This window comes from Sparus aurata, chromosome 5 (genome assembly GCF_900880675.1).
Source record: "Sparus aurata chromosome 5, fSpaAur1.1, whole genome shotgun sequence".
Classification (NCBI taxonomy): domain Eukaryota; kingdom Metazoa; phylum Chordata; class Actinopteri; order Spariformes; family Sparidae; genus Sparus; species Sparus aurata.
This window is the reverse complement of record NC_044191.1, coordinates 12,890,849-12,916,008: the sequence shown is the minus strand read 5'-3', so window position 1 is coordinate 12,916,008 and position 25,160 is coordinate 12,890,849. Positions and strand designations below refer to the sequence as shown.

The 25,160-nt window shown below is 40.4% G+C and overlaps 1 protein-coding gene and 1 long non-coding RNA gene across 2 annotated transcripts in view; one reads left to right on the top strand and one right to left on the bottom strand.

The window, feature by feature from the left end:
* LOC115580981 (uncharacterized) overlaps positions 1–3,950 on the top strand; it is a 37,540-nt gene extending 33,590 nt beyond the window's left edge. Inside the window, exon 2 of the long non-coding RNA XR_003983970.1 lies at positions 827–3,950. This is a non-coding gene — a long non-coding RNA (uncharacterized LOC115580981). The remainder of the gene's footprint in view (positions 1–826) is intronic.
* Positions 3,951–5,782: 1,832 nt separating this feature from the next.
* Positions 5,783–24,166, bottom strand: tmem161b (transmembrane protein 161B). The gene is made up of 12 exons (XM_030418062.1): positions 23,934–24,166; positions 19,492–19,595; positions 18,290–18,370; positions 16,028–16,125; positions 15,760–15,916; positions 14,196–14,347; positions 14,031–14,091; positions 13,776–13,916; positions 11,968–12,081; positions 10,733–10,907; positions 9,150–9,246; positions 5,783–9,059 (listed from the first exon to the last, which is right to left on the bottom strand). The coding sequence occupies exons 1-12, from the start codon at positions 23,934–23,936 to the stop codon at positions 8,770–8,772; spliced, it is 1,473 nt and encodes a 490-aa protein (XP_030273922.1). The 5' UTR covers positions 23,937–24,166; the 3' UTR covers positions 5,783–8,769.
* Between the last annotated feature and the right edge of the window lie 994 nt (positions 24,167–25,160).

Genomic DNA, 25,160 nt, shown 5'->3' with positions numbered 1-25,160 from the left:
CTCCGCTCCCAGCCTCCATCCAGGACTCTGACCACACAGAAACCCAGACAGGGCACTGATGGATGGGGCTGGAGACAGCAGAGAGTCCCTTGATGTTGGAAATAAATCTGACAGGCCCTACTGGATAAGGCCAAGCATAATCTTTCTCATTGACTTCAGGCCGAAGGGTGTGTGTGTACGTGTGTGTGTGTGTGTGTGGGTTTGTCCTTTTTTTTTTTCCACACCCTTTTTCTTTATTTTCACCCTCCCTCATCTCCACCCCAGCCCCTCTCTCATCCTCCACTTCTTTCCCTCTATGCCAGCAGAGATAATGCCATAATTTACAGCTCTGCATTGTAGAAGATGAATGATAGTTGCTTTTCTTGCTTAATATGCATTCACCACTGCCAGATAATAGTCTTTTTGTAGGAAGAATAAAAGAAATGCCTTCAAAAGGAATTTTTATGTTATATTCTCCCCCTAATGTGCTAAAAGTGATATATAATTCCCAGTCTTTCATTAGAAACAAAATTGATAATGATGAAAGTGTGCTCCGTTTTTCTATAGCTGTTCCTTTTTCATATTCTTGAGTGAAATATTGCAGGGTGAAAAAAAGTTAGCTTTTCAGTCTTTTTTTCCCCCCCCCCAAAGTCTCCTGAGTGTATGTGGAGCTGGCTGGGAAACGGAAAAAAAAACACACACACAGACACACACGCACAAATAATTTTGCAAATGTCTTTTTTGCAAAAACATTCACTCTTGATGCATATACAGCATAAATATGCATTCCGTGTCTCAGCCACAAACAGCCTTTTCTCTTTCTACCTTCACTTCCATGTCTCCCCAGCCGACAGGAGCATCCGAAGAGACCGGGGCTGCAGTCTGCGCGCGTTTCTCCGCCGAAAGAAGCCGAGAGCCCGGTGTCCAGGGGCCGGGTTCCCTCGGGACCTCTCTAAATGACCTGCTCCCCTCCTCCGTGGTTCCAGCAGGTCGCAGCGAGAGGTCAGAGGTCATTTGAAGCAACATGGTGTCAGTGCGTGACACTCTCGCAGACAAACAGGATCAAACGGCAAATTAACTCAGCTGAACGGGGTCACGGTTGGACTTTGTGTTTGAAGGATCGACAAGATTCCTGGCGCAAATTATTCACGGTTGTTTAGGTTTTGAATTTCCTGCTTCAATACGACAACAGCTGTTTATTTGGATTGTCACCTCAGCTCTCAGAAAAGTGCACGCGTATATCGCTTGAGATGCGCAGAGCTTAGGAAACCGAGAGCGTACAGTTTAAAAGTGTAAATACTACGACGAATGCCTTTTTCCTCTTCACCAAGTCAAATCCAGTCGACCGAGGATCAAGGTAAAAACAATTCAAACGGCAATAAAACCTCAAGATATGGTCAGATGGGATATTATTATTGCAGTGTCTCTTATTATCCCAGAATACGCCATCAACAGACAGTGAGACATAAACAATTTCACTCTGTTTTTTTTTTTGTCTTCTATCTTCCTAAAGAAGCATGAAAACACACACTCCTTGTGTATCAATATCATCAGATGTGTTCACAGTCACGCAGAACACACACACACACACACGGTATTCGAGGTACAAGCTAAACAACGGGCTGCAAACACACGTCTCCCTTTATGGCCGCCTTTAATTCCAATCAGTTTTACATCTCCTGAAAGCAGCGCTGAGCTACATCGTCTTAATTAGGAACACGGCCTGGCTTTACAGAAATGTGTGGGAGGACCTGCAGGTTGAATTGCTCCGTGAATGCAATGTGCATCATCAGCCTAATAAAATATAACGCCGAAAATTAAGTCTGTTGGACCTGCGGCACACAGAACAACAGAATCCCTGAAGCAAAATGATGCAGGTTTTAGCAGTGTGTGTGCTCTTGTGTGTGTTTACATAAGTGCATTTGCCAGAACGTAGAGCCACAAAGGAGCGATTATAGAAGTGTGTTTGTTACTGTATTAATTCTTTCTTTCTGGCAGAAAAGAAAAAAGAAAATGTGATGTAGGCTGCGGCTCCTTTGTCCTAGTTCGGGCGCCACGTTTCGCCAAAGTGCATCAAAGTGTCAGCAATTGAAACATGAAAAATGGATGAACACAATGGTGCATTTCTCACAATTTTTCTAATAAACTGTCAATCAAACCGCACCGTGAATGACACTAATATCATATGATGCAGCATCCCATATCAAAGATCTCATCGATGCTCGTTCCCCCTTTGGCTCAATCTGAGGCCTGTCCTCCCCTCTTATTATCACCACCATCACTCGGACATGAAAGGGGAGAAACAAGTGCCGCGCCATTGCCAAGGAGAAACCTTGATCTCGGAGCATTTGCATTCGCCACCTAGTTCCGCTGGATGTATGAACGCGTTGCAGAGGTGCCCTCTGATTGGACGGCATCAGGAAAGCTGGCATTCTTGCTAATGCTCAAAGCAAAAGCAGGCTCTCCCCCTCCCCCCTCCACACGCTGTCACACTCAGTCGGTGGCACTAGGGGGCAGTCCACTCTGTTGGTTGGGATTGTCGAGGAGGCATCTACAGGAGGAATTTTCACCAAGAGAAAGAGGACACAGCAAGAGCTTAAATATATATAAATATATATATATATATATATATATATATATAAATCATTTAGTAATTCATGTCAGTTTCTTAAAAAATCTATTAGGTTTCTGTGAGCTTAATGTCCTGCTTTTTCACCATGAAAGGCATTAAGCTGTGTACAGCCGTGCTGCTTTTGCTAATTAATTTGGACTGTACCATTAATTTGTTCAGCACAGTTTTACAGTAAATCATGTATTACATAAAGAAGACACAGAATATGGAATTCGCCTGTCTTGTTGGGCTAATGATACTCTCAGAGGAGCATTAAGTCTAAAGTTGAATACATCTAAATGACACAATATGAGATAATTGATAGTAATATATCCGGTGGTGTAAAAAAAAAAAAAAAAAGAAAAAGAAAAGGGCTGTTCTAAAACTGTTAATATGCAGACTAGTGTTTCTGCCTGCACCTTGTGAAAAAATGATAAGCTGCACTCTTATCACAATACATTTCAGTTTAATCCTCGATAATAATGAAAAACGATGCCAGGATGTATTAGGAATAATAACACTAAATATAATCCATATTAGATTTTTTTTAAAAAAGGGGGGAAATGTCACTGTTGGTTTACATTAAGCGACAAAGAGAAGCAATTCATTTATGCGCTAAATACATGGTTACACACACACACACACACCTCTGAAGGAGCTATACAGTGGCGGTGTGTTGTGTCTATCAGGAGGCTGCTGATTAAAGGCCCCCGCAAGAATGAAGCATGGAAACCCCAAAGGAACAATGTTCATCTGGAGATGAATTAATGTAAGAGCAGCGGTGATTACCACGAGGGCAGTCAGCCATTTCATATTTTCCAGCAACGAGGCAGTGGACCTCAAATTTTAAGCATGACGAGATTTAAATGTACTTTGCTTGGCGAGAATCTTTCCTTTTTTTTTTTTTTCCTCCTCGCTCATTTTTCCCTGCTTTGCACTGATAACTGGTTCACGTTTAACTCAATTAGGTCATAACACGCAGACAGCTTTATGGATGAACAATATTTCCCATAAGCAGGCGTTGTGAATGATGTATGGGTCAGAAAATGTGTGAAAAAATTAAAAATCCCCCGGAATGCTACATCATCTTTAATGTTGCCCGTGTATCTTGGGCTCTCTATGTGTCATATTGCACTGGATGATACACTTGACCCTGTATATTTGTTTAATGTGATTCAAACAATATGCCAACTTTGCGTTGTATTTGTCATCATTTAAAAATAACATATTCCGTGATGTTTTCTCTGAGCTTTACCCTGCAGCTTCGTAAACGCACTGCGACTTGTTCCTGTATTTACTACCTGCAGATAAATTGAACTTTTATCACAATTATAAATAAAAAATTGATTACATTTTTGAATGATGTGGTACAATTCTTGCGCTGTTCAGTGGAATTCACGTAAAATTTTGAATATTGGTTAAATGATGCCAGTCGGCTCGCTGCAGCTTAAAAAACACAATTTTAAATGTTTTGTGCTACCTTCTCGGCTGTTGTCATGGTAATGAAAAGGTGGTAATTGCATGTATTACATCTGAGGTGATTGCTACATGCTGATCTCAGCCAGCCAATCTGTAATTGGCACTCAATCCAGCGGGGGGCCGTCTCTGGTTTTGTTATCTTTGTCATAATTCAGATGTATCGTTCTAAAGAAAGTACAAAAAAATTGTTTAAAAAAAAAAAAAACAGGTCAGAGGAGTTCAATCAATGTAGAGTGTTCTCCTTTAGGCCTTCAAGATACAAGGTCAGGTCATTCATGAAGTATAGCTGCTGCCTTTCACAATCGACATGAGGGTGGGATCACCATTCTGTGTCAGACAGAAAGCCCACTATTATCGAGTCACCCCTCTAGAAGTTTCTTAGTTCTCCTGGCTGTGTTTGGGACCAGGGGGTGGGGGTCTTCCCGAAGCGGAGCTCCACGCCGCTCTACGGAGAGAAGGACCCCGGTGAATAGGCCCCACTCAAGAGGAATAAAGGAACCTCTTCACTGGTTTGTTTTGGAAGCTGTCTTATTGATCTGTCTACCTATGAATGAATGCATTGGCCCAGTTTTCCCGCTCATGTGGACAATGGCACTCAAGGCCTGTATTAACTGGCCCGATGTTATTCCCAGAGAATGATGTGCATTAAGAGGAGTTTGGGAACGTTTGTCATTTCATCCCTTCATCTACTCCACTAACCTTTCCCACAAGAATAGGGAAGCCAAACTAAGAAAAGCAAATTGATGGTCAGTGACTGCTTAAATCAATGAAAGTTTGTGCAAGGACATATTTCATGTTTAGAGTGATCCTGAAACACAATTACAGTATTATTGAGCACTAATCAAATACTATCAAGGCTAACAAAAAGGGTGGAATTAGAAATGGTTTCTGTGACCTTGGGAAACCAAAAAGGAGCCAATGAAAACGAGGAGAAAAGCTTCAAGTACAAAGCATTGTTTTGGAAAGAGGATCGTATCTGCTTTCACTGCCCAGTTGCAGGATTTAACACTAAAGCTTTAAACAGTTGACACCTTTGTGAAATATTTCGCAGCTCAGGATCCTACATGTGAATTCTAGGAGGCAAAAATCATCATGCAGGAATTACATGACAAGGCCGTGTCACAAAAGGAAACTGCTCCGCGGTTAAGGCCAAAAGGATATATAAAGTAACACTATTTTATTCAAGTTATTGAAGTTTCCCACTCTCTGATCCAACAGAAACATGTGCTCATCGTCATCAACGCCATCTCAGGGACGGTGACTTCTGTTGGTCTGATTTGGTGGAAAAGAGAGAATGAGATTGAACAAGGAACGACAGACAACTTTCACTTCACTCAGTCTTTGGTGAGGCGTCATTTCTGAGGCTGTTAGTTGGTCTTTTGTGCCATCAAGCTTCAGTAGGAATACTGACTTGCTTTTATTTTGGTAATTTATTGCGGCTATCAAACTCAAAGTGAATATAGATATATTAAATATCTAAAATCCCTTCCCCCTTTAGCACTTAATGACTGCGACCCATACATCCATCTGATATTTCTACTTCTACAGGAGCCTGAGAAAAAAACCCCCAAATGCTTAGATGCTTGCCTTGAAATTACCAGTGAGATCCAAAGACATCTAAAGCTTCATAAGTGAACCCGTGTCCCTGTTGGCCCACTGCTAAGGACGATCATAAAGCTAGTGGCGCATAGGGGATGAAATAAAAAAAGGACATAGTAAAGAACATAATTTATTTAAGACAAAAATCAATATTTCATGTATTTACTTCCGCTTACAAAATCAACAGAAACAAATACATGAAAGAACAACAATGTGTTTAATTTACTTTGTGAACCGAACAATGAATAATAAACACTTTGAGTGGTAACAAACAGAAGAACCAACGCCTCATCGGGCCATTGAGTTCTGAGTATTCCAGCTACTTTATAACGGACCATACCATAAAAGGAAATAATAATAATAAAAAAAAGTTTAACTGTAACTGATTTGTCAAACACATTTTTCAAACCTGACTTAAGCCACCATGCACTCCAAATAACAAAATAAAGTGTTAAAATTAGAAATGTTTACAGGCCTCGACATGTGTAATAAATACAAAAACAAAGATAAATCAATCAGTAAAAAAAAACAAAAAAAAAAAAAAAACAGTCATTAGGACAAATTAGAGCTTGTTTGAAAAGATCGATTTAACAGATGGTAGTACAAGTAATGAGTTTGGGGAGGAGTGGGGTTAGGGGGTGGAGGGGCGGGTGGGGTTAGGGGTGTTAAATCAACTCACCATACAAATCATGGTCATGAAAACAAATCTAGAAATTAGGCAGGATTGATACATTCATTATGTGCATATTCCCCGTCATTTTAAAAACAAACCAAACTAAAGCTAAGACTTTCGACATCAGGAGTTTAAAAATTTGATATGGTGCTGCTCGACATTGTAAAATGTTTTTTTCCTGTTCAAAGTTCGTAGGAACTGGAACACATGGATTACAGCTCTACTGACAAAATGAAACCACCAGATTGTGTGATCTGTAATGAATCTGGCATCACGTACCTTACATTCCTGAACAGACTGGACAATCATATTGGGCGAGTGCTTTGCGAGCACAATGTTTGTGCGTACATTTAGCCACTAAAGCATTACAGCGTGCAAAGACACTGTAAATACTGTGAACCAAAGCTTGTGATTCCCCTCTTTATCAGGATGGATCTACAGAAGACAGAAGGCCGCAGAGTTGTAGTCCAGACGTAGTTTCAAACACTTGCAGACACCAGATCTACAGACATTGGGATAGGGGAACAGAATGACTTGGCACCATTTAAAAAAAAAAAAAAAAAAAAAAATCTGAACTTTTACAAATTCACAATTTGATCCATTAGAAAAAGAATAAAAACAAACAGATTGTTCTCAGATAAGATTAAAAGCATTGGATGAGTAGAAGTTAAAAAAAAGGGAAAGCAGAACACGAAGGCTGTAGCTTATCAACAGTAGTTGACATCATCTCTTCTTCATCACAATGCCCTTTCAGATTACAGCTGACCTACAGCAGAGATTCCTACACATGCAGACAGACACATGGACATAAGCACACACCTTGACAGAGCCCTAGGTGCCGTCCTCCCTTTAAAATCATTGCTGCTGCTCAAAAAGAGCTTAAAATTCTCTCGTAGCTTCTAAAATGGCTCAGATAAAACCAGGGAGGTCACAATGCAAATGAAACATCACAAATCTGTTGGAACGCCTTTCAGTTAAAACCTAAGCTTGTCCTCGACGGCAAGTTCAGTTAGACACATTTAAATACATCAGCTTCAAGTCTATGAGATGTCTCTTCATGAGTTTAAACATCTCCTCTTCCTCCTCTGCAGGTACGATTCTTCTTCATTTGTCTACTCTCTTAACCCTGGTAAGCTTGCATGACAGCTCCACCCAACCAGCCATTCTGGGAACATCCACAGGCTGCTCCTCCCTCCTCCTCCTCCTCCTCCTCCTCTTCTTTCGAAAAGAGATGCATTGGTCCTTCCTTCAAACATTTAAGACTCTCTCTCCCACTCTGTGGTCCGTGACAACGGTATTTAGACATTTGAGTTATATAAGCTATGTGGCTTGAACTCACTCGTTTTGATCAATAGACAAACATGGGGCACATGTATGGCAGTTGTCAGCTCCCTCAAAAACTAAGGAAAAAAATACATGGTGACTTTACACTAATTTGAAGCCTCCATGAATATTTTCAGATTCAATGATATTCTGTGACCTAAATATAACCTCTCACAATCATATCACGATGGGAAATTAGCAGTATCGTGTACTGCGATATGACTGGAATATAACCACACTGTACCTCTGTAGGCATCCGGCAGGACTTCATGTGAAGTCCCTGCACATACGAAAGTATGCAGTTTTTCCTGGGATGATCTATGATTTTTGAAAAAGGAGGGGGAGGACAACAGTCTGATCACTATAGGTAAAGTTGCCCCGAAGAACGCCTTGGGAAAACCTCCTTTGGAAAATGCAGCGTGGTGCACCTTTGGATCTAGGCTGCGCAGCCAACGCATCAAAAGGGAAAAGCAGTGCAACTTTGTACTGGAAAGTTGAGAAAACTTTAAAAATCACTAGAATAACGGGCCGTAGCATGGTAAACCAATAGTTTTGCTGGATACGTGTCTTGGTGTGATCGGCCTCTGAGAGGCTGCATTTAGAGCTTTCTTAAGTAAAAAAACATCATGAATCTGAAGAAAGTGATGGATTACATATGACCAATTTTGGAAAAGTTGAATTAATTTCAATCACCACCAGAACTACAGTATTTTTCCTCATAGTTACATTTCATACAGCAAACTGGGCCAGTTTCCCACCACTATGCAAACACACCACTGACACTGATAAATATTCTTAAAACTCATACTTTAGTCTCTCTGTTATTAAGGTTTTTATAAATCTTGCTCTCCAAATAAAAAGGGAGTGTAGTAAAAACAATGACAAGAGTTCACAGAGTCATCTGTGGAGGAAGCACAAGTTGAACCAGGAGCTCTGATGATATGCTCAGTCATTGTGAGGTGGTTGGAAGGAGGGAGGAGGGAAATGAGGTGCTATGGAGCAGAGTCATCAATAGGCTTCTGTTGCCACCAACCAGTTCTTTCTGATCACGCTGAACACACAGTAACCCTGTGGGCGCCTGGCTGCCTCTCAATGGCTGGTGATGCTATGCCGCCATGAGATACTGATGGTAGAAGAGGCCAAAGAGGGAGGTGGAGAAGAGGCAGGCAGCAATCCACCAAGCAAAGAAGGAGAAGAGACCCCGGAAAAGCAAGGGGCTGAAGACAGTTCGCAGGCTGCCCAGAGCCATTGACAGCTGGGCTACAGATGCCCGCGCTCCTGTTTCTGCCACTGAAGCTGGTGTTGGGGCCGCTATTGGTGCCACGCCCATCACTGAGTTCATATCATGGGTGCAAGGCAGGTCTTCTTCAGGATAGATCCACCATGAGTGTCCACCTGTAATAAAAGTAGGCAAAAGATTTAAATGCTTTGAACTCAACAGTAATGAAATATTCTAAATTCTAAATTAGATAAATCTAGACTTACCTAAGGTTTTTAGCAGCAAAGTTGTATGCAGCAGCATCACCAACGGTGCCACATACTGTAGTGCTATTACACACAAGTAGTAAAAAACACGTGCAACCTGGGTGAAAACAGAAGAAGAACTGCATTACGATGGGCTTTCACACAAATGGATAACAAGGCATTTGCAGGATTTGAAGGTTTAACACCAACATTTCTTATTTGATTTTTATTTCTCTCAAACAATCTCTTCACACATTATCTAACATAGCCTGTGGCTAGTAACAGTTTTAGTTTCATCTTATCAAACAAATGGCCTTTTTACTGATGCTGGTCGCTGGATGGGTGAGTTCATTCAACCATCAAGTCTAAAAATAAAATTCACCTAACAATAGACACTCCTGATGGCATACCTGTATTTGCAGCGCCATATGTTCTATCATTTGAGCTGATGTATTGACTTTTGCATTCCGAAGAAAACAAGTTATAACATAGCAGTAGACCAAACTGTCCGTACTTCCTGTTGGGGACAGCTTTTACAGGCAGGCTGATAGGAGCTGATGTGTTTGGCCACAAGTGATGCCAGTCGTAAACACACTCACTGATAATGTATCCAATTTCCAAGTGCACCACAGGTGGGCTGCATGCCTCCTGCATAATGCATTTCCTGTGTGCAGCTAACTGAGTTTTGTGCTCTGTTCTTCAATTCACAAAGACCAGACCACTCTTCTGCCACGGAGGTAATTTTTTCGCTTGTGCTCGTTTGCTGATTGGTTGGTTGGTTTGTCAGCAGGATTGCAGAAAAACTACAGAGCTGATTTCCGCGAAACTTGGACGAGGAGGGGTCTTGACCCAGAATAAACCCCATTAACTTTTGGTGTGGATCTGGAATCTTGACGGGTCCAAGGATCTTTCTCACTTTCTTTAACTTTGCGAGATAGTGACTTTTTGCTTAAGAGGAATAATGCATGGATCAGGTGTATTTAGGTGGAAGATATCTATAAATGATTACACTTGGATATGGATTCAAGTAACTATCCAGATCTAATATGGATTTAAAAGAAAAGATCACCCAAAAATGAAATTCAGTCATAATCTCCCACTGATAGAAAGTCAGGTAAAGTTTTGTAGTCCACAAAACAATTGGAACTGGGAAGAGTAGTTTATGACTGAACTTTCTTTTTTGGGGTGAACTGTTTTTTTCTTTATATAGAAATATAAGTGTTTTCTTTGATATCAGATTAGGCTTGGCGGAGGTATGCGCTCTACTGAGTGCCTTTCAACTTGTTGTGTATATATTTCCCTTCAATAAAAGGGAAACTGATTTACTGATCCAGCAAGGCAGCTCAATCTTAGTTTCATGTAGCACATGTTTTTTTATTTTAACATTAATCTCATATAAAACCAGGAGAATTGCTATTTTCCGCCCATAGTCCCTGTCAGATAGAAACTAAAAACTATGAATGACTGATTTTACCACTGCTCTGCCTTTTAATCCCTTCAACAGTACAGCATGTGTTTAACAGGATAATGACATTATTTTGTATGTATAAATCCATGCAGAATTGCAGAGGAGGATAATAAGGATTATCTTTAATCATATTTACCATCTTCTGCAGGTCAACAGTACTTATCCGTCCTGCCTCTCTCTTCATCTGTTCCACACCCTTCTGGGCCAGGTTGAGGTAGGCCTGCAAATGATGCCTCATCATAGCAAGCCGGAGTATACACATCAGTATGATGGTCCATAACCGCAACGTATCATACGTCTGCTCAGTCATCCTGATATAAATAGAAAGACAGACGGGAGTGTGTAAGAGAGGGGACATGATGGAGCGATGACAGCCTTTTCTGGCCTGCAAACTCAACATCATGTATCCGCTCCATCATTCGGATGGTAGGCAGAGACAATGAGACAGGCAGGAAAGATAGTAGGAGCAAAAAAAGTCATAAACTACTCAGAAGAGAAAGTACAAGAGGGTGAAATTGAGAGATAAAAAGGTGAAAAGGGTGTACTGTAACATGAAATCGGACTCAATCATGTCTGACCTTGATGGCATCACAGTCACTGTCAGCATCAGGAGAGTTTGACACACGACAGAGTTCAAACTTGCAACAAATGAAAGATATTATCTTTGATGGAGCTAACGAGACGCCGCATTTAGAGAGACAATAAAGACCTTTCCCCGTTTACAGTCTAATTTCATCTCAAGTAGACGTGTTGTATTGTCACTTCATCCACGAGATGATTACATTCCTTATCTCACTGAATGGTTGTAAATTTCATCTTCATAACTGCTGTTGCATTGTTTACAATCATTTTCCAGCACAAAAGCCAGTTACTTTTATTTTCAGAGCTCTGCATCATTGTCACCTCGCTCTTGTTTGAACTGTAGCTCGCTCGATATCGAGGGAGTCTAACCGGCTTGCCTACCAAGTGCAGATCAATCAAAAAATGGCGGGCACATACACCTTTAGCACACTTTTGTTTTCAATCTCATACATGAACTACAAAGCATTTTACAACTCATTGTCCATGCTAAGTTTTCATAACTATTAGTAAAGAATGTATTTGTGAACATAAAAGTCAGTGAAACATAAACAGTTACTTCTCCTACATTCAACTGAACAAAAAAAAGGTTAAACATCTTTAGACCATGGCTCTACATGCAAGTTAAAGATAAAACTTTTAAGGAAGCAAAGGATAAGCAAATGCTCATAAATGACAGTAACATAATAATAAAATACAAACGCATAATCAACAAATAATATAAAAGTGTAAAGGGAGTAAATTGGACAACAGTGCAGAGTAGAATGAAGGATAAATAATTATTTTACTTACAAAGGCACGCTCTCCTTATCCAGAGTGGGGTTCATTAGATAGTCCTTTGTAATGGGCTTCACCCACAGCAGAACCATGATAAGAGGAGAGAGGAAGTTGATATATAGCAGAGTCCTATAGAAAAGGGGAGGTGAGGGAGAGCGTGTCGCGTTAAACCCAACCGAACCAAACATCCAACAATCTATCCAAGACTCATCAATGACTCCAATGTAGGAGAAAAAAAAACAGCTCAGTAAGTGGTCCATGCGATCAGTGCAACTTTCCCAGAGAGGGGTGAGAAGATAACCAAGGCTCAGATTTGGAAAGGCTCGGAGATAATCCCTGCTAGTGACAGGGTCTGGGGATGTAAGCTCATGACAGTTAAGAGGGGGAATGGAAGAGGAGGCCATTTTGGAGGGTCTGCTGTGCCAAAGTGGATTATCTGGATGCGACTTGCACCCTGCTCTACACCCCCTATCATGGTCGTAGACATGCCACCCAGTGAGTTCTGAAATAGAAATCCACCCCAACTGAGGAAGTCTTCAACTGACTCGCAGGGTGCTCTCTCTTGTATCTGACAGATTTGGAAATAGAAGGAGACAAGTGCAACTGCACTATATTTGGCTTCTTGGTACCTCTTGAGCACTGTGTTTGTGACCAATCTGACCACATGATGTATTAATTAAAGCCTATCCTACTGCTTTTTCCAATTATCATGAGGAACAATTCACTATCATCACATAAAAATGATTGTTTGTGCTATATGATAATTTAAACCACTATCAAGAAAATGAGTGAGGATACAAGCTGAGGCTGAGTTCAGAAAAAGAGCTACTAAAGAAGCTACACTACAATTACTGCCATGCAGTTGTCTGCATTTCCTAGTCAAGTTGCAGTTTAATTAACAATAACCATGTCTGTCCGGACTTGGGATGGGACAATAAAAGATTTCGTCACGGATCGCATTTTAAAACTCAAAATAAGATGATCATGATTCATTTTCATTATCAGGATAATGGAGATAATCATGACTATCCTCACATGAATGACTTCAACAGGCTGTCTAGCTTTTCTGGCAGACAGTCCTACATTGGTTTTATTTTGAGATGCCTAAGCCTGTCACTGTGGCTGAAGGCATATTGTATCCCCCACAAAACCAAATCAGATGAGTGGAAATACGACAGATTCCGAACTGAAAAAAAAGACAGGGTGTTGAGGTACCCACTATTTCTTCATCTACTCTTTGTGCAGAAAATTCCTTATGATTCATGATTAGTTATATAAGGTTCTTAAACTGATTTTTTTTTTTTTTACGCAAAGAAAATCTGTATCCCACCTATGTAATGAAAATATCTGTTTCCCCCAAAAAATGCTCTTAACAGATTAAATCAAAAGACATAAGTAGTGTGGAACCATGGAAGTTATTGTCTTAATTGTTAAGAAAACATAAAATGCTGATGAATATTCATCCATGACTCCTGCAGAAACATTCATGGATATGGTCACCTTTTAAAATGTGTTGTTGTGTTTAGTTGCGTTTAGCTGACTTCCTTCCTTACCCTGACTTCCCAGATGTTATAGTTATTAGACATTTAATGCAGCAAGGGCACATATCACATCTTGAAGTTTATTTTTTGGCAAAAATGGACACAGCACTACAAATTATTACTGCCCAGGAACTGGTCTGAGAAGTCTAGTTTCAACTAAGATTGCCATGACCCTTCACCTTTTACGTCCCAATTATTAAAGATGAGGAAGACATTCAAAGTATTCAATGAAAAATACATGAGTGACCGTCAAAGTAAAGACCATTACTATAGCAGACTCACTGTGTAAATTTGCATTCGGTTAGGTTGAGTGCATCTAGATGCATCTGGGCCAATCGTAGACCAGGGAAAGTAAGAAATGCTCCAATCAGGGAGCAGAGCAGGGCCAGGATCAGCTTGAAGGTGAGTTTAGATATGGGACCCCTGTAAAAGAGAAAACGCATAGTGAGATACTATTGTAGTTTCACGAGTCATAAAGAATTCATGAAGGCAGAGACAACAAATATGATACTGCGAGAATACTGATTTTGTTCTTACTGGGACTCTAAGCCCTGGTGCCGCAGAAAGTGTAGAGCACTGTCAGAGAAGTTTGCGAAACCTGGAGATAAAGACACGTTTGACAATGACTCAGTCACGGGTGACAGAAGTAATCAATTTATGATGTGACTAACGGGGACATTAGCGTGAATGTGGAGCACTCACCTGTCTCCAGACCGAACTCAAGGTAGTTTTCAGTGACGATGAGAATGGCCATGGCTTTGACAAAAAAGAAGAAAGCAAAAGTAATGCAGAGTGAACGCTCGCCTCCTTCCTCCAGCTTGAAGTAGTGGGCCGTTAGAGAGAAAAGGGTTTTACTGTGGGGAACGAGTCAAGGAAAAATATCTGCAGAAGCAAGCAGGCATACAAAGCAAAAAACCTCTTGGCAGATGTATTCTCAATGCTTTTTACACAGTGAAGGGAAACAGAAGTATGTCTCCACAATCAACCAATACAAAACATTTAGAACACAGTAACACACAGCTGTTAACCACAGGAGTGTGTCGCAGAGTCCGTGCATACGTACAGGCCCCGTGTAAGCCTTCCACCCATTACTGCTACACAAACCCAGCATGTGCAGGTACACAATGTGTGGCACCAAAGCCAGCCACTGATGCTTCAAAGTATTTTTCTCTGCTCAAAAGGACACTGATCAGAAGGATAAGGACGGAACATGTTTCTAAAGCAAACTCAGGTCACCAAAGAGATAAAACTCTGTTTCTAGAGAAACAATTGTACATTTTTCACTGCTTTTTATATGATTTCCACAAGGCTATTCACTCCAATCAACTCTTTTTTATTTTCTCGTTTCCTCTATTCAGTATAGATTTTCAGCAGTATAAACACTAATCAAATAAGTTTGAGCCAGCACGAGGCTTCAAAGAGAAATAGGCCTGTTTGACTGATCATGTTGCAGGCTATACAATTAATATATTCCCTATTTGACCTGTGAACATTGGCCAACGGTGAGGATATGCAGTCCCATTTATAAATTTCAGTAAAAAAGGGGGGAAAAACCAGTTACCATAAGATGCAGATACTTGAAGAGCATGCTGCTCTCGGGTTATCAGTGAAGGTTAAGGCAGCAGAGCTGATCTCCAGGGCAAGAGTCTTAAACATATCATCAGAGCTGAAATAGGAAAACTGAAATCAAGTGTCCCATTAACACATATATTGAGCCAACATATTCCCTCATCTTCTTCTTCATAGTCCCATTTCATCTGTTCCACAGTCTGTCCTTTTCCCCAAGCATATCAGTCTGTTGGGCTGTGAAAATTGGGCCTCCAATCTCCGACGTAGGCAGGAAATGACACACCATCTGACCGCGGTGAGCTCGGGCCTGACCAGGAGTACTGGAAAGATTGATCCCTGCAGTTGGTGGCAAGGATAATGCATATTATTTAACTGCCATTCAGCGTAGCAAAATGACAGGTAGCTGTGGAGCATAAAGGTGCTTGGAAGTCAAGCCAGTGGGAGCTTCAGTAGTCATTTTATAGTCTCTCAACGTCACTGCAGCTTCCATACAATCAAGCTGGAATGACTTTGTCTCTGAGAGATGTAGGATAGGACGGAAATGTCTGAGCGTAGAGGAGAATCTATAGAAAACCCAGAAAGACGCGAACCACCCCCAGACATAATGTAATGTACAGCATGAATGTTTTTCCATTTAAATAATAGTTTACACCAACACACGATGAAAAAAGGTGTTAAGACACTGACGTAAGGATACATGACGAAAGCGAGTACCAGCAGGCACCAGACCACGCTGATGTTCATCTCTCCCGAGGCCTGAGCCACACTGTAGTACAGCTCTGTTATCAGATAGACCACAGTTGCCGCCACGGTGAAATCCACAAGCCACTGGAACTCTGGGAAGTAGTGCAGTGCTGCGGGCATAAATAGCTTAATTAAATCCAAACATACATGGCACAGTGTATAAAACAAGTGACTGAAAAGTTAGAACTGTAGTTTACACACTCCTCCTCTTAGACTTATACCTAATGTGTCGACTTCTGTGATGCATTTCGTCTCCAGCTGTAGGTCTATGTCCTTGGGAACTGTTAGCGGCTTATTGTCTATGTGACCATTGTATTTCCTGGGACGAACAAGAGAGCAAGGAAACAACAACTGGGGTCAGGGTAACAGAAATAAGCAACTCCAAAATGCGAGTAAACAGAATTTTAGACATTTTGACATTTTTTTATCCTTGAAGAGATACAAACTTTAAAAAGCATCACGCTTAAGAGTAGAGCTGTGCAATATATTGAAAAAGTACTGTTATTGTGATATGAGACAATACGGTGATATCTTTTTTTTAAATCTGAATTTAATTCCTCATGTGTGTTGATGTCCTATTATTGCTTTCATCCCATTTATTTGTATTTATTCTCCTCGGCATTTTGCCTATCAACTTCGATTTTTCAAAGCTTTTGCTTTGTCTGTCAAAAAAACCTCTGTTTTTTAAAAATGCTAGTTTTTGGTAATTAAAAATTTGTATGTCATCTTAAATTTTGGATGTTGTTTTATGGCTTAGGCGTGGATTATAAAAAGGCGGCATTGAGGTTAATTGATGTTTTTCAGTACTCACTAGACAGTACGGTTCAAATACTTGCCTTTACCTACCTCATTTGTATCCAAATTACTGAGGATTTTTTTTTATCAAAAATCTCCTGTTGTTAATATTGCATTAATGTACCAATTCTTATACTACTAAAATTCTACCTTTCAATATTGTCATAATATTAATATCAAGGTATCTGGTCAAAAATACTTTGATATCGGATTTTGTCACCCAGTCCTTTTCCTCTATTAAATGCTTCTGACAAGATTCAAATCAAAATACTGAACAAAATACATTCTTATAGCTGGGCAGGTTTTAGACATTACTGTTAAAAGTTGTCTCATGCCTTGAATACAAACAAAAAGTTGTAGCAGTTTGACTATTTTTGAGCATATCTACGGTGAATATTGGTAAAAAAAGTCAGATGGTGATCTTAGCTGGAGAACTGTTCGTCAACTACAACTTTAAATTGATTTCCTACCTCCCAAATAGTCATTGTGATAGTGAATCCATCACAGGTAAACCCTTCATTATTGTGACGCTCAATGCAGCTCCAACACCCTTATTTAACTGTTGGCAGAGGTCTTCTTACTTTTATTACAACCAGTACTACTGTACTCTTCCGTGTTCAACAGGGGCAATACATATGCAGTGCTAAATCCCCAACAGCGGGCCAATGCAGAGCTGTTCTATGGGCTTGAAGACCTCATGGGCCTCCACTGTTCTGGCCTTTGTTTGTTCAGCCCGGTGTGTGCTGTATTCACAGGACAATACCACTGTAAGACTCAAGGGCCAAACATGCCTTGGACAGATTTCATCTCCGAGACACCTGACAGGGAAAAAAAAAGAGGCTCAGCTTCACCCCTGACTGCGGGAGTCAGACCGTTAACAAAAAGAACGGAGCTGCATGGCACGAGCTGGCAAAAGGACAGTGGGTCCATCTTTTTCTTGAAGGGATTACTGAACATGCGGTGGAGCCTTGACCTGCCTCATACAGGGTCGGAGAAAAAAACTGCGCTACAAAACTGCCTTAAGTTAGGAGCTGGATACCATAAGGAACAATGAGGATTTACTTTCTATGGTCACTTCAATTTAAATTCACATTTTAAAAGGAGAGTACAAAGAAAATGGCACTAAATTCATGTGTTAAACATATGGTTCCACTTCCACCTGCAGCCTGAAAAATTAACAGTACATTTTATTTTGAATTGCAAAACATTCCTGAAGGAAAATCATCTTCAAGGATCAAAGCTGGGCATCTGACCGCTTTGAAGACATACTGCTGTTTGGGAAACTTTGATTTCAGAAAAATGCAATCCTTTTAAACTGTCATCCCCTAAAATAGCCTAAATAGCGATGGTTCCAAAAAACAGGACCAACGTTCCTCACATCTGCTAGACAGGGCTACTTCTAAGACCGAGTTGCGCTGAGCCTCGATGACGAGCCATAAAGGAATGAAACAACAAAAACAGACTTCTGTCTCTTTACTTCAAACAGGCCTTAAATGAGCCACATAAACACATCAGCTTCATCTGTTTGCTGACATGCCTGTGGTCTCCATCCATCTCGAATATCTACGTCTCATCTTTTCTTTCCTCTCTGATGAAAGGGGTACCTTTCGGTCCTCCTCTCTGCCGCTGCATTTCCCCAGCCCCCAGACAATAGCCCTTCTTCATTCCAGCCCTCCCCTTCTACCCACCTGTCTTTCCTCTTCTGTCCTTTTTGTTTCCCGGCTAAGCTCCTCAACTCATCTTCCGTGGGGTGCTGATACCAACGCAGACTGTGAACAAAAAAAAGGAGAGGGATGTTGAATCAGGCTCAGATATGGACAGAGGAGGAAAGAGTAAGAAAGACACAATAAAGCAGATACTTCAAAATAAACGCCTGCAATATTTTATTATGAAGAAATACAGAATAAATTAATTGATCATGTTGATCCCAAAGCATGGAAAGTGTAGGTTAAGTGATATGTAACAAAACAAGAAACATATTTGATAATAACTTGCATTTACTTGCACTTCCATTTCGTGCAAGAAAAAAAGGCAATTTTGTTTACTGTTGGGAGCAGAAAAAAAGCCTTTATAATCATTCTTTACGGAAATTATAAGAAAAACTGACAGAAAGGTTTGCTTCTCTGAACAGGACTCAAAGCCTAAATTTGTCCCAGCACACAATCAAACACACACACACACCAGACGTTTCTCTGTGCTTTATTTTATATCAGTGACTTTGATAGGCATCTGATAAGCAAGCGAAAAGCTTTATAACAGCAAGGTTATCTGTCCTTAAGGACTGAAATTGAAACAGGAGCTAATTTCAGAGCATCCTTTTAGAAGAGAAACATTTCAGGCACCCTCCTTAACTTTGTTTAGCAACCCTCTAGTCAGCGCATCCTGAGAAGCTCTCTGTGAGGCAGAGGCGGAGAGAAGGAGCACAAGCTTGTTTTTCCTCCACGCACACTTATTTATTATGGAAAATTAATTAGTAAATATTCTGGAGGGACACTCTGGGCCTCATGCTTGGGGTAAACTTTTTGAAAAATTGTTTCTACAGTGCCCTGAAAAAGGAAACTGAATCAATTATTCAACATGTTCCATGAAGCTGTTGAAAAACATATATGGCATTAATTAGAGGAAATGAGGCTGGCACTTTATTTCTGAGCACCATCCTCTCGGGTCATGACAACATTTGGGTGCCCTTTGCTGTATGATTTAATGACTTTTTTTTTTTTTTTTTTAAATCCTTTTGAACACTCTGTCATCTCAGTAAACATTATGATCTGCATTGTTGTGGACCCTTTTTGAGAAAACATCTCAGGAGGCAATTTGGAATACTTCTTAAAAAGAAACTGTTGCATGCAGAGAAAGTATCTGAAACAGCGTGTAGGGGATACTACATTACCTGCCACTGCAGAGTAGCCACCTTGCGAAGGAATAATGTGGTATGATTTTCTGAATTACACTGGCCATTACCATGGTAACCACCAGCTGCACTCCGATCACACCCTGAGGAAATAAGATGGGGGTTTCAATCACATTCAAATAGTAATTAGACATGCTATAAACCAGTAACACATACAAGATAACTATAAGATAAATTCTGCGGCATATCTTCTAACTTCTAACCTTAGAAAGTGTTTCAAATGAATTTGAATATCAAAAATTCTATTACCAATCTCAGATCAAACATCTCGGCATTACACCCTAATCTCAAGTGCCCATGTGATTAATACAATTCTTTCTACGTACCGTTTACACACCAACAAACTTGTTTATACACAACACATTTTTCAATAGGGACCACATACAGAGTGCTGTCCCAACAAACATCAGGAGTGCTGAGAGGCTTGTGATTACTCGTTATGACAGACTTTGCTTTACTGATGCACTATCTAACAACGTAAACTGTGCATATGAAGGTGAATCATAATAAACAGCTCTTTAACACTGCCTCTAGTCTTTCAGAGGACAATTCCTTAGCAGTAGAATGTGTGAGTTAGCTATTTACTGACAGAGGTGAGGTGATAGACTTGGTTATAATGGGGCTGTATGCCCCACTAGCAGGGGCCTAATATGTTGCCAAGTGATATGTGGCAAGAGTATTCATTGCCCTCATAATACTTTTGGTGACCATGACTCCTGAACTTTCCCTCAGCTACACCATCAGGCTTTCAGTTCCACTTGTAAACAAAATTGCTTTATGCATTGCCATGACATGCACTAAGAACATCCATGTTCCCAGGAGGATAAGTGCTTTTAATTTGAGAGACTGCTTTGCTCTTTCATGCAGGTGATATGTTTGATATTCAGTCAAAATAAAGATGATACATTGGACCATGTAAGATTCAAAGCAATTCTTCTTCTGTTTCACCTGCAGGTAGTATATACTGTATAAACTATGTTCAACACAGCAGCATTAATCGTGTTGAATTACAAAGAATTACATGATTTACTAACCAAAGTTTAGTGGTGTAAATAAAATGTACCAATGCTGTCAGTAGCATTCATCTGAATGTCAGCCTCCGTGTGCCCAGGAGAATGAACAGCCAGCACTCCCGTGGTAGGTAGCACAAGATTTAACAACATAAGGAGCTCAATATCAACCCAGCACACTTAGATCAATATTCACTTAGGCTTAAGAGGCCAAAATCATTCCCATCATGCTGCGCTTTTATCCACACTGTAGGGTAAGGTCTGCGGGTTGGCCTATCTACTTGGCAATCAGCAGGAATCATTGATATCTGTGTCTACACACATTTGGGCAAAAAGAAGCAATTAAGCAACTAATCCCCAATAAAATACCATCTCTTGCCCAACAACAGTCTTGTGTCTGTGCCGGCACCCGGGAATGTACCAGTGAATCTACACACAAACTCATCCTCTGGACATACAGCCAAGATTCCAGTGTAGTTTGTTTTGTCAACACATAAATAATATTAGGCTAAGCAAGTCTCCATGCCCTCACCAAATTCCACTCAGTAGAGCGAAAGAACAATTTAGGGCAATTTAGAGAATTGTTGGTCAATCAAGCAACATGTTTTTTTCATAGAAGAAAAAAATACTGCAGGACTCATTCTTTCCTAAAACAAAACCAAATCTGCTGATGTTCAGATGCTGAATAGGTGTCTTCAGGGTCGGTCAATCAATGAGCAGTGCTGGGCCTATGCTGACTGCACGAACCATACCCTAAGTCTTTTAGGGCCTAGTCCACACGTACACAGGTGTTTTAAAACAAAAGCAATCTCCGACTACACTACCATACCTGAAAATGCATATCACATGGCCATTCTGTTAAACTGGGCATGAACAGAAAGTAGATTATACAATCTGTGATTGATTGTTACTGACTCATTTACATTACCTACTTACTTTTTATCATATATGTTATAAGAAGCATTTTGAGGCAGTCAAACAAGACTGCTCTTTACAGAGTTCTCCTTGACAAGTCGGTGCGAATTTCATCAAAACATTGTCAACATCAGATTTGTGTGTCTTTTCTACATCACTGTATTTCAATGTTCATTTGTGCCTCACTAATATAGACAATATAAGATCCACTCTTTAGCTGTATAAACTCAAAACTCAACTCCACAGCATCATAACATATCTGTAATAATCAAACAATGCTAACATGCTGACCTAAGCCAACTCATATCCTGCATCTAACTTAAGGTTAGTCAACAAGCATAAAGTCATTATAATGAAAAATACTGCACATAATATAAGTAAACATAAAGGTTAAACTTCTGTCAGACGGCAGCAGGTGTAGAAGGAGGAAGTGAATGACACCTAAAAGGAGAGATGGTGAGGCCAGACCTGGGCACTAGACCTAGATTTTGGATTGGTCATGGGGATCCCCAGCATCACCCAGCAAGGGGTAAGTCCCAAATGCTAAAGTCAATACATCTCTGGAGTCACAGAGGGGAGAGTGGGTGCCATTAATTTGGCAATCACACTCACTGAAGATGTGACGTGTGACCAAATGCAACCTTTCTGACTCAAGACATTTCCTCCATGTGAGTAACTGTCCAGCTATGTAGGTCACAAGCACACAGCCTGCGTTTGGTGGATGGTGACCACTCTCGGCGGGGGCCCTGCAAGGATCCCAGGCTTGGGGGAAATTGAGCCAGCATGGACTCTCTTATCTTGCCCAGTCCGCTTGACCCCCTCCACGCAACAACCAAATGAAATCTGTAGGGGGTGGCGAGTGGGAGCTCCAGTGATAACCACCATCCATAAGAGCTATAACACCTCACTACTATTTCGCCCACGAACTCTGAAGCAGTGAAACCTCTTATTGATCGATGCTGCCCCAGTTTCATTCATCTTGACTAGTCTTGGTGTAGGTAATCCTCCTCTGTCCAACTATTGGCCACTGGAAAATTACGAGCACACATTCGAACTGAAATATTGAACAAAACTGTATATCAAAATACTAATATTGAAGTAAGAGCAGTGATGTCACAATACTGACATTTCTAACCTCTAACACAATACCTTGAAGTACATTGATATGGGATACCATATGGAAAACATGACACCACACTGATGGCATACAACTTCAGATTTTTCTTTAAAGATGAATGAAACAAGGCTTGTTTTATCGAAGTAGATGTACTTACATAAAATGAGTTAATAGTTTTATCTACATAAATTTACCTATGAGTCAGAAGAGTGATAGAAGGAGAACTCACTGTCAGAGAGAGGAGAGAACAAGAAAGTGCAGCTGGTACAGGTGTATCGATACTGTTGAAAATTAATATTGAAATATTTTCAAATACCAAGAAACATTAGGCATCAATACACTATGTATGATACCCTGAATATTTGTCATTTTCTGCAAAATACTGTAGATCAAAAATGGATGCCATTACCTGCCTGGCAATCGCTTCCACAATAGTACTACTATATTCTAAGTTATGTCACTATGCTTGTCCTTGCTGCTGTAACATATGATTGCATCAAATCTGTTTGTATTATCCGAAGAATAATACAAATCCACTTGCGTAAATGTTCATAACTGCAAAACATAATATAGACACAACAAAGACAAACTCCTTGATTGTGTTGGTGATCACCCAAATTGTTATGTTGGCTCCCTTCCTGTACTTTTTGAGGATTATCGTTTGCTTTAACAAAACATTACAGATGCCTACGACTAGTACACAAATGTAAAACGTGCATACAGCGCAGCTAGTAATTTCCCTCAGTAGGTCCGGCATGCAAACATTTTCCTGACAGGTTAATAAAACTCTTGACATAACAGTAGCTTTACCTATCACATGTTCAATGAATGCTAACGGAATAACGAAAAGTTTACACACTTTTGGTAGACTTTGTTAAATCCACAGTTCGTCTGAGGGCATCCTGAGGTCAAATCTCAGGTGGGTAAACACACCTTGACTTCTCCTACCGGTATCCTGCTGCAGGATGAATGGCATGCTAACTGCTTGATGATGTGATTCATTTCTGATATATGTAACTTATCTTTAACCTCCCCCCTGCAACACCAGCTAATGTCGGGACTCACAAACATCGTATGTAAGTTAACACCACTTCAAACGCTGAGTATTATAAGCTGTTAACACCACCCGGCTGCAGGCTTTTAGCTACCGCTAGCTACATTGCTACACTGTCTAGCCGGCTACAAGCAGTTGCTATGGCTAGCAAGTTAAGCTAACGTCTCACTGATCTCACAACAACAAATTGCTAGAACACACAAATGGGTCAGTAACGTCACAGAAGACATCCATATGAAAACTGTGATTAGCAACTAATGCTCCTTCAATGAAGTGTGACAAATTAGAGAAACCGCTACGTTCAGGTGCTCACTGTCACACTCACCATGTTGATGCAGTGCAGCTGAAACGGACTCTTCCCCGGCAACACTGAGCACCCCGAGTCGGAAATCAAGCGGCGAGGAGCACATAAGCCCTTTTTGCGATGGTTGTGCACAAAATGAAGGGGTTTCTCATTCAAATTTCCATCGTATCCTTGCAGAGATGGGCTAAACCGTGAAAACTCAATGGATCCAACCTCCGCTTGCAAGTGTTTTCAACTGCAGTAGAGGTCACGCTAAAATTTTGGGTAAGGGGCTGCCCTCAGATGTGCCTGTACACGTAGAGTATAACGTGAGGATTTAATTATTTTTCCTCGCATACATTGAAATAAAACTGTGGTCATCAAATGTATTATATATTGACGTTTGTAATGTTATTTTTGAATTGGACTCAAATATTGTACTTACTTTGTCATTTTGGACAGGCTCAGACAAGACCGCTAACCCTATGCATTAGGACCGCCGCAAACGGAAGAGAGCAAAGAGTCACCACCGCACATGACAGATCTGTACCTGCATCAGCTGTCTGGCAGTGGGCAGTGTACATCAATGACAACAGGCAGAACAGTCTACTGGTTTCTGCTTTTCTTGACCTCTGAACGTGATTATTTACAGAATATATACATTTTACATCAGTTGGTAAACGAACCAGGTACTGCAAGCATGCCGACCCCTGACTAAGGTGACTGTTATAGGATGCTTTACTCTCACAGTCTGTCGCTATTATGACATTATTAATTACTAAAGACTCATTCGCTCGTGTAAGGTAAGATACAGAACTTATGGATGCATAATTTGTGCTAATTTGACTTAAACATTGTAGAGACTGTAACACAAGCTCTGTGCTTTAAAGTTAGTGTTCACCAAACCAAGTGAAAGGACAGAGGTTGTGTTTAGTGATTGTATTTTCACCTTACGTGATCACAATTCACGTTCAACGTGATTGGAATTTAAATTTAGCATGAAATCCCATACTGCGGCATTATTAGTGTATGTGATGATTAAATGCCAACTCATAGAGTGTAACAAGATTATTATGTCTTCTTGTTGTTTTGCAGAAAGTCTGCGGCATTTGAAATCAAGGTAAACAATAATAAATGACGCTCTGGCTGTGTTATGCATACAATTAGACATAGTGATATCTGCATCACTTACAGCATTAAAACACATGAACAGAGAATTATTAGTTATATTTTATAATAAATCAATATAACACTGGAAATAGACAACAT